The sequence below is a fragment of the Populus trichocarpa genome, chromosome 5 (assembly GCF_000002775.5).
Source record: "Populus trichocarpa isolate Nisqually-1 chromosome 5, P.trichocarpa_v4.1, whole genome shotgun sequence".
Taxonomy (NCBI): domain Eukaryota; kingdom Viridiplantae; phylum Streptophyta; class Magnoliopsida; order Malpighiales; family Salicaceae; genus Populus; species Populus trichocarpa.
Genome location: NC_037289.2, coordinates 10,740,152 through 10,756,128, shown reverse-complemented (window position 1 = coordinate 10,756,128; position 15,977 = coordinate 10,740,152). Strand labels below are relative to the sequence as shown.

The following is a 15,977-nucleotide window of genomic DNA, read 5'->3' as shown; positions in this document are numbered from 1 at the left end:
TAGGAACAGTCTCCATTGTTCACGTGAACAGTGGAGACGCTCTCCACGCATAAGAGAAGGAGAAGCAAATAAAAATTACTTCTCATAAACTGAGGTTCGACCTCAGTTTTTGAGTGGGGTCCATATAAAAAAAGTGTAGTTTGTATTAACAAAATATTTTAATTCAGTATTTGTTTTTTTGTCGTTGTTGCTACCACAATGCCAAATTGGACAAAGCTTTAGCCTTGTATTGCAATGTCAATTTTTTTTTTTTTAGCATTGAAGCTGGAAATGTGGATGAGTCTACTACTATCATGATTGCATTGAAGTGCCCATAAATTGAAGTCGTAGTTGTAAATATTTTTTAGCCACAAATTATTGCATGTGATTGAGGGAGAGAGTTCCACTAATTGCAAATTTAGTGTGAATTAGCCCTATGATCTGGTATTTGATACTCTGAGAGAATTTATTTTTTGGCAAGCTTTTATTTTCTTCTTATTTGTTCTACACGGCATAAGTTGACTTGTAATGAAAAGTCATGAACTTGGTAAAGAGTGTAGAATATCTCTATATGAAGCAGGTTCCATGGAATCAGTTGGTTGAATTCCTTATCTATATTATTTGTCCCCTTTAATGCAATTATCTAAATTGTCAAACTCTTTTGCTTGTTTCTTGAATTTTCTTAGATTCACTTTTCGAATCTGGAGGAGAATTATGTGTGATTGCATACAAAGTTTGTATTTGATGAAATACAGTTTTGGTTTTTTTAAAAAAAACAGAATTAGTAAAATTATAATATTAATTTGATGGTAAAGTTGTAATATTAATATTGTAAGTGCTCTTTCATTATTAAATAAAAAATAATAATAAATTTATAAATAATTAAATATTTTTATTGATTTTTTTAAATAGGTAGAGTAGATAATATAAATGGCTACGAGCGCAATAAAATCTAAAACATATTTAGACTATATTACAGGATAAGAGGGTAATTTTCTTTTTTAGTAGTAGCTCGGTAGTGGGTGGGTTTTCATCGTTCATGGCTTCAAAAGCAATGTAGCGGCAGTGACTTTTGACAAATTAGAAAAATACGTACTTTCATCTAATTTGTCAGGCTTGTTGATAAAAATAAAAATAAAAAATCATATTAATATTATTAGTCCAAGCCTAGTTTTAATACTCTCTCTGAGCAGCAGGCTCAAAAGATAACATATAATCCGATTCTTGCTTGATTATGCATTTAATTTCTCTTTTTAAATCCTATTTCATGTCCGGTAGGAATAGTTTTTTTTCTAAAAAAAAAAACTCATGAAAAGAAAAAAAAAAACAGCAATGGTGCAGGACAGGCGCACACAAATAAGGCACGTGATAAGAAGAGCCAGCCAAAACGACCTTCATTAGAACAGTTAAGCAGTCGTTTTGCACCTTCTCCAATCGGATTACCAAGTCGTCCCAACCCAGCGCTTACAAAAACAATGTTGTAGCAACAAGCAACATTGAATTCCAGGACAGGACAGGGCAGGACAGGGTTGTGGTTTCCTGTGGTGGTGATTCAGAAATTCCGGCGAAGAAGGAACTATGAGCGGAAGAGTGAAGAAGGAGGTAGAAGAAACTGATTTCATTAAACCGCTGCTGTTTAATAAAGAGCAGCTCAAATCTGTCAAAGACGTACCTCTCCCTCTCCCTCTCTCTCTTGCTGCTTATCTTAACCTCCTTGGTTTCTTACGAGATTTCCAGAAACTAGCTCCTCCGGACACTTCAGATCTCGCTTTTTTCTACCTGTTTCTTTTTTATTGCAGCAGTAATTAATGTGTTCCGATTTTTTTTTAAAAAAGGTGATTAGGTTTTTAAATGTTGGCAGGGTAAACAGAAGAGTCCGATGGAGGCTACTGAAAAGCATCTTAAGATTAAGAGAAGATATTCGGATCCGAAACTCAAGTTTGTAAGAATATCTCTTCTTTCCTGTTGTTGCTTCGGTATTCTTTTCCATCCAAAGCCAAAAGCTGTGAGTAATGCCTGACATGCGCAGGAGTTACAATATTGTGTAGGTTTAGACGAAACTATCCTGTTAACAATGGACCATTTCTATTGTTTGCTATCACGGCATTGCTCCGATGCTTAGTGCTGTATTCTCTAGTCTGATTTTATGAGCATGGATGGATATAAGCCCTTTCTTGTTAGAAAAGATTGGGGGACAGAGTTTTTCCTTTTTGTTTTCCATTTCCTTTGCAAGTATAAAGTATAAACCACCCTATGCATAAGACCGGTGCCATTATGTAGCAAGCTGATTTACTACCCGTAAAATATTAGTTTTATCTTGATGCTTTTTCCAAAACTATTTACCCATCTAGCATCTACTGAACTGAATTTAATCAACTAAGCAAATTAATTGGACCCGTACACTTTTCTATGCATCTGGGATTTTCCGACCCTGATATAACAAGGGCGCAACTGGATTTTTAGACTTTGTTTCTTGCCGATGTCTCAATTTTCTGAAATGCATGAGATGGTTTTCCTTGTGTTTTCTAACCTTTCCTGTGGTATGTTTTATGTCATTCTGATTTTGTCTTCCAAAATTAATCTAGATGCCTTTAGTTCTCTATTATAATGAGGGTATCAATGGCATTGCCCCTCAAGATGTATATGGGGCATTGATAAAGTCTTGGCCTTGCAGCATCAAGAGTGCTGTTAATACTCTTGAGAGCACTTAAAATTTGCTTATATGCAGGATTGTCTGTAAATTTTTCCTGTCAAAATCCCACTCAGTTCACGAGGACCATAATTAGATATTGATATATGTTGCTGTTTCGGTTTTATACTAACAGGAACTGTAATAAATTCTTGAACAGGTGATATCAGGTCATGCAGGGAAGTGTATCTGGTCAGTGAGGAAGCCACTATGCCTTTTATGTGTTCCAGTCTTAGCTGTTTGGCTTTTGAAAATCTAACTTGTGATCATTTTCTCCCTGCTTTTGCTGAAGTTGTAGGCAGAATAAGGCTCCGGTTCAAAGATCGACCACTGTTGGAGATGGTAAGTCATCTGCTATGATTCGGGCAGAAGAGGTTCAATCCAATCTAGAACCGGCATTCCCTAGCTTTGTGAAATCTTTGGTCAGATCACATGTTGCTAGTTGTTTTTGGATGGTAAGAGCAATGGAATTGCATGAGCTTGAGTTGGTTTATGATTATAACCTCACAAAACACAGTTCATATATGCTATTACTTGGATATTTTTGCATAACAGGGGCTTCCTGGAACATTCTGTAGAGCACACTTGCCATCTGTGGATACTACTGTGACTTTGCAAGATGAATGTGGGAAGGAATTCAAGATGAAATACATCGCATATAAGACAGGCTTGAGTGCTGGTTGGAGACAATTCTGTGTTGCTCACCAATTGTTTGAGGGGGATGCATTAGTCTTTCAATTAACTGGGTCTTGCACTCTTAAGGTGATGGTTTGAATTGATTGTCACATTCATAAACTGACCTTTTCTTTCATCACTTCTGCAATGGTATGCAAAAACTTAGAAATGACTGCTTTTAATGTAATGTGCATGGCTCTTGTGCACATTAATGTAGAAAATGTTTTAGAACTTGCTGGAAATGATTCATTATCTTCCATTTGGTTGGTGGCAGGATGATTCCTGTTTGGAAACTAGGAATTTTGTCGAATGATGGCTGAATTATGGAAATAACTCTACATCATATTGGATTTGACAAGAGAGTGCCAGGAGAAATGACCAATAATCCTTTTGGGACTGGATCCTGAACAACATGATAAATGGGGCAAAATTAACTCCTTACTGCTTTCCCAGGATCATTTAGTGCATGTTACATCATCTGCGGTCTATGTAAAATGTCTATGACACACTTTGTTATTTGAAGTCCTACCTCTTGTGAAGCCAGTCAATTATTTGAATGCACATTTGAGAAACCTTTTGAAAGTGTAATACAAAGTGCCTATCCACCTATAATACATATAAGATACCTTTAGAGAATAAGTAACTTCTGTGAAAAATAGAAGTTAACACTTTCCTAATTTGTTTGGTGCCATTCCTTGCCTTGCCTTCTGATTCTATTGAAGTAGGAACAACTTTCCCTTGTTCAATATGGCCAAACTGTAAATTTTCCACTTTGGTAGATTTCAGCAATAAAAGTGGTGTGAATCATGAGAGGAGTTGTGATTTCCTTTTACTGAAGCTTTACTATTCGAGTCATTGCTTCATTATAAGTATCTGATTTCTTGATGCAGGTGTACATAATAAGGGCTAATGATTTGACGGAAGTGGATGGTGCTCTATGTCTGCTGAATTTGGATGCTCAAATTAAACAAAATGTTGCAGGCAAGTTGGTTAATGTCTCTGTCTTGCAATTTTTGGTGTGCTGTGTATGGTATTTCTAATATTTCTTTGTTGCTACTGGGTGTCAAACTTGATAAAAATAGATAGTGCCGAAATGAAGACCGCTGCTTGTAAAAGTTCAAAGAGGAAGCGTCCCAGGTCTCTTCCACAAGCTGTTGTCCAAAAGAAGAATAAGAAGTCTGGCCAACTGAGACTGTCAGTCCCGCAAGCTGGCCAACCCGCCGAGCAATCTGAAAATGATAGTGAAGAGGTTGGTTCAGAAGTTCTAGAAGGTTTCAAGTTATCGTTGCCTGCTGTTCATTTTAAAGACATCAAAAGCTTTGAGGATTTCAACATTCTGGTTGATGGGTTAGTTTTAGATTCGGAACTTTCAGAAGACATTCGGAATAAGTACTACAAACTCTGCTGCAATCAGAATGCATTTCTTCATGACAATCTTATCAAGGGAGTTAATTTTAAGCTGATTGCTGGAATCATTTCAGAAACTGTTAATATTGCAGATGCAATGAGAGCTTGTACTCTTACCACCTCACGAGATAAATTTGCTACTTGGGACAAGGCTTTGAAGGCTTCTGAGCTTTTTGGCATGAATGTTGGATTTTTACGTGCCAGGCTAAGCCGGCTTTTGAGCCTTGCCTTCGATTCAGAAGGTGCCACAAAAACAAGGAGGTATCTAGAAGCTAGATTCGAACGAGTGCTAACAGAAGATGAGATAAAAAGTCTTGAAGCAAAGCTTGTGGAATTGAAGGAAGCCTATGAAAGGTATGGTGCTAATGTTGAAAGGCTCAAGTCGAAAGCTGAAGGCTATGACCTCAAGTTCCAGGAGCAGGTTCTTGCTCCATGGTGATGTATTCGTGGCATATTATTGTCAGTGCGTTTTCTTTTTTCTCCCTGGTGACACCCCGTGCTTTGTTTGGCTGTAAACAACGTTTGTAAACATGTATGTTTTTATGATTTATCATGTAGACAATGCTGTGACTTTTGAACGTTTGTAGGATTTTACTATACTGGTGGTTTGCGCTGCTGTGGGGTGGCTCAAATTTCCACTAACGTAAAAAAGGATGAATATGAGATACAAGTGTTTTCGAAGAACGAAGAAAATTTTGATTCTGAGTGATTGATTTAATTGAATAAACTCAATTAATTTAATAATATAATAAAAAATAAGCAATGAAAGTAAGTAAACTGAGTTAAAAAAAAAGAGACAATGGTTAACTGCAAAAAAAAAAAAAGGGCCTACTGATATTATAAATGAGAATGTGGTAGTTTTACAAAAAAAAAGAAAAATGAAAAAAAAAAATTGAAATTTAATTCTAAATATTAAAGGGTAAAATTAAAAATAAAAATTGATTCCAAAAAAGAAAAAAAAAAACCCGAGTTCACTCGAGCTAGTCTATCAAATTTGTGATCTAATCGTGAGACTTGAATAATCTTGTAAAAAGTGAAATTAAATAAAACTATAAACCTCAATTCTCAAATCAATCCAATGTTAAAGGAAAAAAATTAGAAAAGAATCATTTTTTTAACAAAGCAATGAAAAAAAAAGACTTGAATCAACTTAATCTACTAAGCCTGCGACCCAAGATATTAGATCAGTATAACTTCTTAGAAAGAAAATTGAAAAAGATCATTAAGTCCAATCGCCAACCACTTTATTGTCGAAGATAAAATTAAAAAACAATTATTAAAAAAAAACCTAAAAAAAGATCAAAATCAATACTGACTAATCATCCAAACCCGTGACCCAGATCATGAGACTGAGATTACCTCATTGAAGGTAAGACCGAAAAAATTACAAAGTTAAATTCTCAATAAATCTAATGTTGAGAGATGAAATTGAATAAAAAAACAGATTTAAAACAAAATAAATAGAAATCAAAAGAAGTAGGATTAAATTTGAAGAAAAAAAATGAAACCAATTGTTAAGGGATGAAATTGAAAAAAAATCAATAAAAAAATATTCAAAAAAAAAAAAATGAGTACCAGATTTGAAAAAAAATAAAAATGGTAGGACACCTTTTATATTTTGCAAAACAACGTGAATTCCAAGAAGAAGAGAAAGAAAAGAAAAAGGAGAAGGGAAAAAAAAAGAAGGGCCGCCACACATTTGCATCTTGTACCAACGCTGCTCATCTAAAAGATTTTGCTGGAAGGAATCCAACACAACAACAAAAGAATCGTGTTCTGCCACTAGAAGCCCATGCACGCACAATTAGAGCGCGACATAAAACTTCCACACACTAGCGCACAAAAAACCTGCACTAGCAAAGTTACCGTGCCCATTTACACTAGTCCATTATATTTGTCTGGGTTTCCATTTTGGTCCCTTAACTCCTAATTGTTTTACATAAACATAATTTTATTTTAGTTTTCCAAATCAAACATCAACCAAGCATTGGAATTTTGCTTTGACATTGCGATAAGCAATCAAAACAAACTATCAAGTTGAAAAAAAAAATCAAGGTGAAAGGATCAAATTATATATATAAAACATTGAGTGACCGGAAAAAAAAAGAAACTTTCCTTGACCATGAAAATATGTCCTTTATGGTTAGCAAAGAAAAAGGACTCCATATTTGTTTAATCTTTAAATTCGAACCCCAAAGCTATAATTCTTATAAATAAATAAAAAATGAATCTTATTCTTCCAAACCAAGCATTAATCAAGCAACATAATATCTCTTTGACATTGTGAGACCCCCGTACGTAGGCATAAAAACAAATCAGCATGACCATTTCTAAAAAAAACACAACGTTAAAAGACCAAATAAAAATAAAAATAAATTAAAGGATCAAAGTTAAAAAAATAATTTGGAACTAAAAAAAAGTGGTTTCACTTTGCAAATCCACCATGAAACCTCTCATAAGGCACAATGAAATACTGATGCCCTTTAGTATTTTTTTTATTTTAGTTTAATTTTTAATTTATGACATGAAAGGAATGCTGAAGTTTATTCAAATGTTTATGTGGAGGAATTTGTGCTCTCTCTCTCTCTCTCTCTCTCTCTCTGTTATGTGTGATGCTCTTATTCGTTGTATAAGTTGTTCTTTAGCTGATTATTGGTCATTGGTGTTAATGTGGAAAAGTTTGAGAGCATTTGCACTCATTTTTTCTTACTTTGTTAGTGACAGAAAGTAAACAAGCAGGGTCTGAGATTAAAAAAGCTACCGCTCAATTCCATTTGTGCTCCTCCTTTCTCTTTAGTTGTGGGCAAGAAGCAAGCAATTAAAACATAAACAAGTTGACGCTCCATTACTAGTTGCCTTTTATTTTATTATATTAGATCGTCATTCTTCTTTAATATTGCATGACATGAAGGGAATGGTAAAGTTTATCCAAATGTTTCCATAAAGGATACAACTAGTACAAAGTTAGCTTTCTTTATCCGATCACAACTATATGAAATGGTAGCTTAAGAAATCAGTTGAAATTTCTAAAGCTTCATCTTCATTTGTGTGATTATGTCCCCATATACACCAAAACTTTTCACTTGCTAGTGTATGGACAACTTACCCTAAACCTAAACATGTCCACATCCAAATTTACCAATTGCCTTTCATTATGTTTAAGATAACATTATACATAATAATAACACTTAGGTAAGTAAAAGTCATATGAGCATTTTATAACTATATTAAAAAAAAATGAAAATATAAACTTCAAATATAAAAACTATCAAAATATCAATTTTATAAGCAGGTTGTTACTGTTAGTGTAACGACTAATAACAACTAGAAGCCATTATTTTTGTGAAGCGTATTATAACTATAATGTTGAATATCATCCTTAGCAAGGTTGATGGTGATGACATGCCTTTAACATCAAATACAACATGAATAAATATATGTGATTTCAACTATGACAAGAAGAAACCTACGACTACCTCTTCTTTAATGGATGATGTCTCACTATTCTTCAATGAGCCTGCAATGAAAATCATTATATTCTTTGTTTGTTTCTAGAGATTTAGAGTGTAGCAGTGACTTGTGATGTGGCTATTAATTCAAATTAGGATAGACTTTTGGGTGGATTGTTTGGAAATGTAAGAGAGATGGATTTTAATATTAATCTTTGTATTGGGCTTACAAATAATTTAGCTGCTTCTGGAAATTCTCACTTGGGTATATTGATCTCTCTTATTTCATTGTATGAAAGAAGTAGAAAAGCCTTATAAAGAAGAAAAAACATGGGAAAGTAAAAGTGTTGAATATGAAGGGTCGTTTTGAAGGGTGAGATGACAATTTCAATGTCCCCTCCATGGACTATGGTATTGTTACATCAAATCTTCATAATTCACAGCAGGCAAGAATAAAAGGTATAGAAATGGTGGGTTGTTTCTATAAAAAGCTAGATGTCCAGAGTTTAGTAAATGTCAAAGATGCTTTGGGTATTACAGTAGCTTATGAAAATGATGCATTGAAAAGTCAATTTCAAGACATGGCTAACGAAGAGGAAATGGAATGTTTTTTGTATTGTTGAAACTAAATTATCTAGGATTATTCTAGGATTATAAACTCTTTTGTTTAACTTTGAGGGTAAATCTGGTGGTTTATTAGTCATGTGGAATAATGATTCATTTAAGATTTTAGACATCAAATTCAATTCTTTAAGGATTTTTTTATTTAGTACTTATGTTGAAATAGGTTTCAAATGTTTTGTAATTTGTCAATATGATATGGATAGTTTGAAAGATAGGAAAAACTTATAAGAGGAGCTCACTATTCTTAATTTTGCTTTTAAATGACATTTGTATGTTATAGGTGATTTTAATAAAACTTTGAGTTAGACTAAGAGAAGAAGTGGGTTCTTAAATCATGTAGGAGCAAAAAGCGTTTAACACTTTCTGAATACTTGTGAACTTATTAAGTTTTCTTTGCAAGGTCATCGCTATACTTGGTTTAAAGGGTTTTTTTTTATAAGTCGTATTGATAGATGTTTGTATACCCAGATGCTATGTTGGATTTTCCTCGGAGTAGATTCCCTAGGTTAGATAAAAGCCTTTTAGATCATTGCCCAATTGTTTATGATAGAGAACTTAGAGATTAGGGTAGGAGACCATTTGATTTTTGGATTGTTAGTTGATGCGTATTTAATTTTACTCTGACTTAGAGTCGATGTGGACATCCATTTGTTTTGATACGCCACACAAATTCTATCTTATTAATTAAGAATCTTAGTTTGTTGAAAAGAAAATTACAAGAATGGAAATCTAGCACTTATAGGCATTTGAAGAATAAAATTAAAATGATAAAATCCAGACTTGAGAACTAAGAATAAAAGTGAAAGTGATAGTTTAATAGATGCTAAATCTGATGAGTTGAGGTGTTTAAACTTTGAATTGGGGGACTTGATCAGACATTATAAATTTCTCTAGAGGAAAAAGACAAGGAACAACTATTGGACGTTGGGTGATAGGAATACCAGATTCTTCCATCTCTCGACTTCTCTTTCTAACATGAAGAACTTCATTGATTCAATTGTTATTGATAGAAATGTTATTACTGGTCTTTTAGAGATCAAATCTTAGGTTGCAAATGTTTTCTCCAATCTATTCAGTATTGACATTGCTCTTAAGATGTATATGGGAAGTACATGCTTTAAGTCTTTAAGTATTGACTCTTCAGTTTGGTTGGATAGAGAGATTACTTTGAAGGAAGTAAAAAAAGCAGTGTTAAAGCTCCAGTACCTGATGATTTTACTTTAACATATAAAAAAATGCATGGACACTTATAAGAGATGAGATGTTTTTTTGATGATTTTAAGATTTTTTCAAAACCAGTAAAATGTTAAAAAGGGATTAATAATTTTTATATGATATTAATTTTGAAGATCAAATTGGCTAATAAGTTCTTATAATCCAGGCCTATAGTCTCGTGAATGAGATTTATAAGATCATTGCTAAGATCATGTCCTTGAGAATTAAACAAGTTATTAATGAGGTGATAAGTGAATCTCAGTCTGTTTTCATTTTAGAGATGCATATCCTTAATTATTTTTTTATTAGCAAATTATAGATAGTATAAGAAGGCAACATGTTCAAGGTTTTCTCTTTAAAGTAGAATTTCAAAAGGCTTTTGACTTGATACCTTAAGATTTTATTTGTGAGGTTATGAGTTATATGAGTTTTATAGATAAATGGATCTCTTGGATCTAGAAATGTATATCGATGACTTATCATTTTGTACTTATCAATGACTTACTATCTAATGAGTTTCATATGAAGAAAGGTATTCAACAAGGGGATCTTTTATCATCCTCCCTATTTAATATAGTTATAGAAGGGTTAACAATCTTTTTTTGGTAAAACAAGATAGAATGACCTCTATTCAGAAGTTAATATATCTTCTCAAATAATAGCTCTATTTTCATATGCCAATGATACAGTGATATTTTATTTGAATGACATGGAAACTCTTAAGAATATTAAAATCATTCTTAATTGATTTTGGCTATGCTTAAGTTTGAAAGTTAACATTCATAAGATTATTTTAATTGGTATTAATGTTAATTTGGAATTTACTAAAAGAGTGATTGACTTTTTGAGATCTAAATCAAGTTGTTTTCTTGTTAATTACTTGAGGATTCCTCTAGGAGAAAATCTAAGACTATGTTCAACTTGGAAACCAGTTCTGGAAAAGATTAAATCTTATCCCAGGATGTGAAAAGATAGGATTCTTTTGGTAGGTGGAAAGACTTTGTTTGTTAAAATCAGTATTGTCCAACCTTCCTCTTTACTATATGTCTTTGTTTAAAATTCCATCTAGTGTAGCTAAGAAGATTATTTTTATACAAAGATGATTATTAAGGAGTAGAGATATGAATAAACAATCTATTTGTAAGGTGGTTTGGAATTTCCTAGCTAGGTCAAAAGTTGGAGGGATATTAGGAATTGGGTCTATTATGAAAAAAAATCAAATAAAGCAATGATGTTTAAATGGTTATAGTGGTACAATAATGATATTTAAATAACTTAAAAGACTTTTCTGGATGTGAAATATTAGCCTGACAATATTGGAGTGGTTCTACAATTTACAAGAGCTCTTTCAGCTATTTAGAATGATACTGTGCTATTTGTAATAGCGTGGAAGACTATTATATTTTCTTACAAAATGCTATTTCAGGAAATAAGGCTCAAACTTAGTTTTGAACTTTAAAATGGCTAGGAAATCATGTTCTCAAATACATATTTCCTTGACTTTATGTTGTGTGTGCAAATACAAATACTTTAATCTCATAGAACATGGAATGGATTTTCATGGAGGAGGAGACAATAGGATTGGAAAAAGGAAAAGGGAACTTTTGCAAATCTAGGGTTTCTTTAAGTCAAAATGTCATCGATAAGAAGATTTAGAGACCATATCTAAAAGGTTTTTTTTTAGTGAAAAGTTTAAGATTTCTTGAGATCATTCTTCTACCAGGAGTTTAATCTTTGTCTTGCCATTTTAAATAAACTACCTATAAAAGTTTTTCTCCATACATGATGTATTTTACATGGGAATGATTTAAGTTGCATTTTATATAAAAAAAGATTGAGACTATAAAACATGTTTTTTTTTATTGTATAATGGTATGACAGTTATGCTCACAAGTGGTGGTTTGGTTAGGACAATAATAGATCTTACCAAAGTCTTTGGATGAATTTTACTTAGAGTGGCATGTAATGATCTTGGGATCAATGCAAAGAAACATATTGCTTTTAGAATGCTGGAAACCAATTAGGATGATATATATTACTCCCTTTTCCATAGAGTTCACAACTTGGGAAAAATGCTATGATGTGAGCTTTTAGTATGCTAGGATAGACTTACTAAGATCACCAAATAGTATTTTTATATGGACAAACAAGGCAAGAGTACATAGTGAATCACCATGGATTCCTTCTCCTCAAGGTATGCTTAAGTGGAATGTAGATGCATATGCAAATGACAAGCTTAGATCCTCAGGGATTAGGGGTGTTTTAAGGGATTATGAAAGAAAATTCCTTTGTATCTATTCTTGTTCCACAGGTACTAAGGAATCTGATAAAGCTGAGGTTTTGAAAATTTAAAAAACTCTTATTTTGAAAATATTGATTGTTGTTATGCATCTTTAAAGAATTGGATTATGGAGTCCGATTCATACAATGCAATTACTTTGATAAGAGGAAGCAATGTAATGAGGTCGTGGTGGTTACAAAGTGATTTCAATTATATCTCCAATGTCTGTCTTGTGTTTTTTCTTGTGAATCTTACATATATTCATAGAGAAAATAACCATCTAACAAATAATTTATCAAGGAGTTTATAAAGAGGCTGATTTGATTGTCTGGTTATAGTCCTCTTTAATAGATTTATATTTATTTGTCTGCTTTTAGTAAGTTAATAGAGAAATTAACCTAATTTATGTTTAGTTTATAAATATTTTAGCTTGTCCTTAGTTACTTTTCTACTCCTGTGTAATCATGCTTTTAATAGCTAAATAAGTTGATTAATAAAATTCGTATTTTTCATAAAAAAAAAACAATAACGTTGAATAACAATAATGAGATAATTTAATTTCATTAAATAACTATTGCTATGCCATTTTATTTATGATGTGTTGTTTCTATTGAACATAATATTTTGTTGACATTGATTTTCCATAACCAAGCATCCTTGAGAAATGGCATATTCATCCTATATACTCATTAAAAGTTTTTTTTAATTGAACTTCCAGGAGGAAAGCAAAGCAGACGGCAAAAACCACATAGGGAATCCTTAACCAGCCATGGAGATTGTTTGACCATGGAAACAGGAAAGCAAACCAACAGGACGTGATTTTAACCAAAAGAAAAGGAATTGCAAAGGAAAAAACATCTTGGTTCAAGTTAATTATAGCAGTTAAACGACATTTACAACCACACCACAAGACTACTACTGTATTAGAAATTATAGAGAGAGGAAGACGAAGGTTGGTTGCAAGAAGAGACGAAAAAGAAAGAGAAGAAGACACAAAACTCAAAATGATCAAACACCCAGATAAGTCAAATTCCAAGTGAAAAAGGAGAAACCTGCTGCAGTTTTTGAACCGAATATGGTGTTAGAGAATAATATAAATCATATCCTGAGACCTCACATAATAACTTAAGTTATTGGGTTGAGATGATTCTTTGTCATGGTATCAGAGTCTTGATGACCAAGCGGTCACGAGTTCGAATCTCACCATCCTTATTTATTTGATAAAAATTAAGCATAAGATAATGTGGGCCTGCGCAAGTTTCAAGCCTAAAGGCTTTCACTTGAGAAGGTGTGTTAGAGAATAATATAAATTATATCCTAAGAGGACTTCACCTAATAGTTTTAGCTATTGGGTTGAGATGATTCTTTATCATATGGAACCAAACAATATAAATATTTAATTTAAAATCTTATATAAATTAGATATCATTCACCATTTCCTTAACTCTTGATTTTTGTTATATATATAATTCTAAAATGGATTGTAAAAATCTGTCAGTTTGTTTCACTCATCCTTTTCCTATAAAAAGTGTTTTTCTTATATTATTATTAACATTAAAAGACACTGCTCATATTAATAATATATTTATTTAACATTTTTAGAATTTTTATTTTATTAAAAACATGATTGAAATGCTACACTTGATTTATGATTTTTAGTACATAAAATTTATTTTTTTTGTAAAAAAAAACATGAAAAGAGTTAGCTTTGTCGGACCATGAACTTTTTAAGCGAGGACAACAATAAAAAGAGATAACAACTTTCAAAAGCTAGCTCTGAATAGATGAGTTCATATATCTTGCATGACACAAATTTACTCAACAACAATAAAAAGAGATAACAACTTTCAAAAGCTAGCTCTGAATAGATGAGTTCATATATCTTGCATGACACAAATTTACTCAAGGGGCTCGATTTCTCTCATCTCTACAATGTTTTATGATTTTAATAAAAAGCGTGTTGAATTAGAGAAATAAAAATGATTATTAACCAATAACTACCATTTTCAATATCAATATATAAACATCTATTAATTTTATTTCTCGAAGAATTTATTAACCATGTTAGATAATTTAATTTGCCAAATTAAGATTATGTTTGAAATGACTTTTACAAATTGATTTCAATTGAAATTTTGTTTTAATCAAAAGTTATATAACAACATGTACTCCCTTCCTCCTTCAAAATAATTATATGTCATAAGTTACTAATAAAAAATATCTTTTGAATTATTACTTAAAATAAAAAAAAAATTTCTTGCGTTATGTTAAACATACTCTTAGCCTATTACCAAAGCTTATTAATCTTCTTTCATGTATATAATTAAAAGATGCTTGCCAAGTAAAAAGTTTGACTTGCTTTTTTATCCCCCACCTTTTAAGCCATCTTAACATATGCCGTGGCAACTATTCCACATATAAATATTAAAACTTTTAAAAACCTGATCCATTTAGAAACAATATATATATATATATATATATATACACACACAGCAAACACAAGTAATATATAATTCTAATGAATAATGTTACTCTACAAAGGCTCTAATTTAAAATATTATTATTAAATATTTTCTCTTCGAGTAGTTTATCTTTCTAAAAAGTTTATAACTCTTTAAATAAATCTAAAACCCGACCTAAATCAACTAGAAAATAAAGGAAATAAAGGAAAAATAATAAAATTCTTAAACAAACAAGAAAATTCAAAAATAAAGAGGAAAATAACAAAGCTATCCCAAATAATACATTTTGAGTCTAATTTGAATGCCTTTCAAATAATCAGTCGACTCCATAAAGAACTAGGACTTGAAAACCTCCTCAAAAAATTTGAACATGATTTAATAATAGGATAAAAGTTTTGAATTGTTTCATCAAGATAATTACCCTACATGACTCAACCTTTTCTTTATCTTAGCCTTGGCCCATCGATCCATTAACATCCCTACAAGGCGACCCACATAATGTAGTTGTGGCAAATTCACAATTAACTGATCAGAACCACTTATATCAAAACCACAACAACTTGCGTTTTTATCAATGATTTTAATCATGGTTATTTGAGTTAATAAACCTGCATTGCTATGAATTTTATGCTCCTGATCAAATTGAGAGTAGGTCTACATATTTATTTTTAGATAAAATGACATGGGTCAAAATTAGAAATGGTTGTTTTCTCATATCTTTCTTTTATTATTTTTTTAATATGAACAATTTATGTTTGTTTAGTGTTATTGTGTTTTAAAAAAAAAACTTTTATTTTAGGTTAAAAAAGTAGTGCTTGATTAAGGGTAGATGTGTTTCAAAATCAAAATATTTGAAAGATGCTTTGCTTTTAAAAGAAAGTAACACTCCATATAAATGAAAGTAAAGTAATATATTCATCGGTGAATATTGAAGGAATTACTGGTGGAATTCAAATAATTAAGAAAACATTGGACATGTATTTTCTCATTAATTCCGTCAACAAATCTGATGTGTCAATATTTTTGATAAAATTACTGATTATAATTTACTGTCGTTAATTCCCATCGAGGAATCCATAGATAATATTAAAGTTATAACCATCAGCATGACCTCCCTCTCCCTCTCCCCTATTTCTTCTTCTTCTTCTTTTTTTTCTTTCTGTAGAAAACAACACCCCCTCTTATTTTGTCACCAA

The 15,977-nt window shown here is 31.8% G+C and overlaps 1 protein-coding gene across 4 annotated transcripts; it reads left to right on the top strand.

Moving 5' to 3' along the window:
- Positions 1-1,345: 1,345 nt before the first annotated feature.
- LOC7489729 (B3 domain-containing protein Os01g0234100) lies at positions 1,346-5,328 on the top strand. 4 transcript variants are annotated; one of them, XM_024602212.2, is made up of 7 exons: positions 1,346-1,581; positions 1,841-1,921; positions 2,829-2,860; positions 2,967-3,123; positions 3,224-3,430; positions 4,234-4,324; positions 4,426-5,328. In XM_024602212.2, the coding sequence occupies exons 1-7, from the start codon at positions 1,558-1,560 to the stop codon at positions 5,187-5,189; spliced, it is 1,356 nt and encodes a 451-aa protein (XP_024457980.1). In that variant the 5' UTR covers positions 1,346-1,557; the 3' UTR covers positions 5,190-5,328. The 4 variants fall into 4 exon arrangements, with proteins under 4 accessions (XP_024457980.1, XP_024457979.1, XP_024457977.1 ...); XM_024602211.2 differs by having other exon boundaries at positions 1,348-1,581; positions 2,961-3,123; XM_024602209.2 differs by having other exon boundaries at positions 1,350-1,647.
- Positions 5,329-15,977: the final 10,649 nt, after the last annotated feature.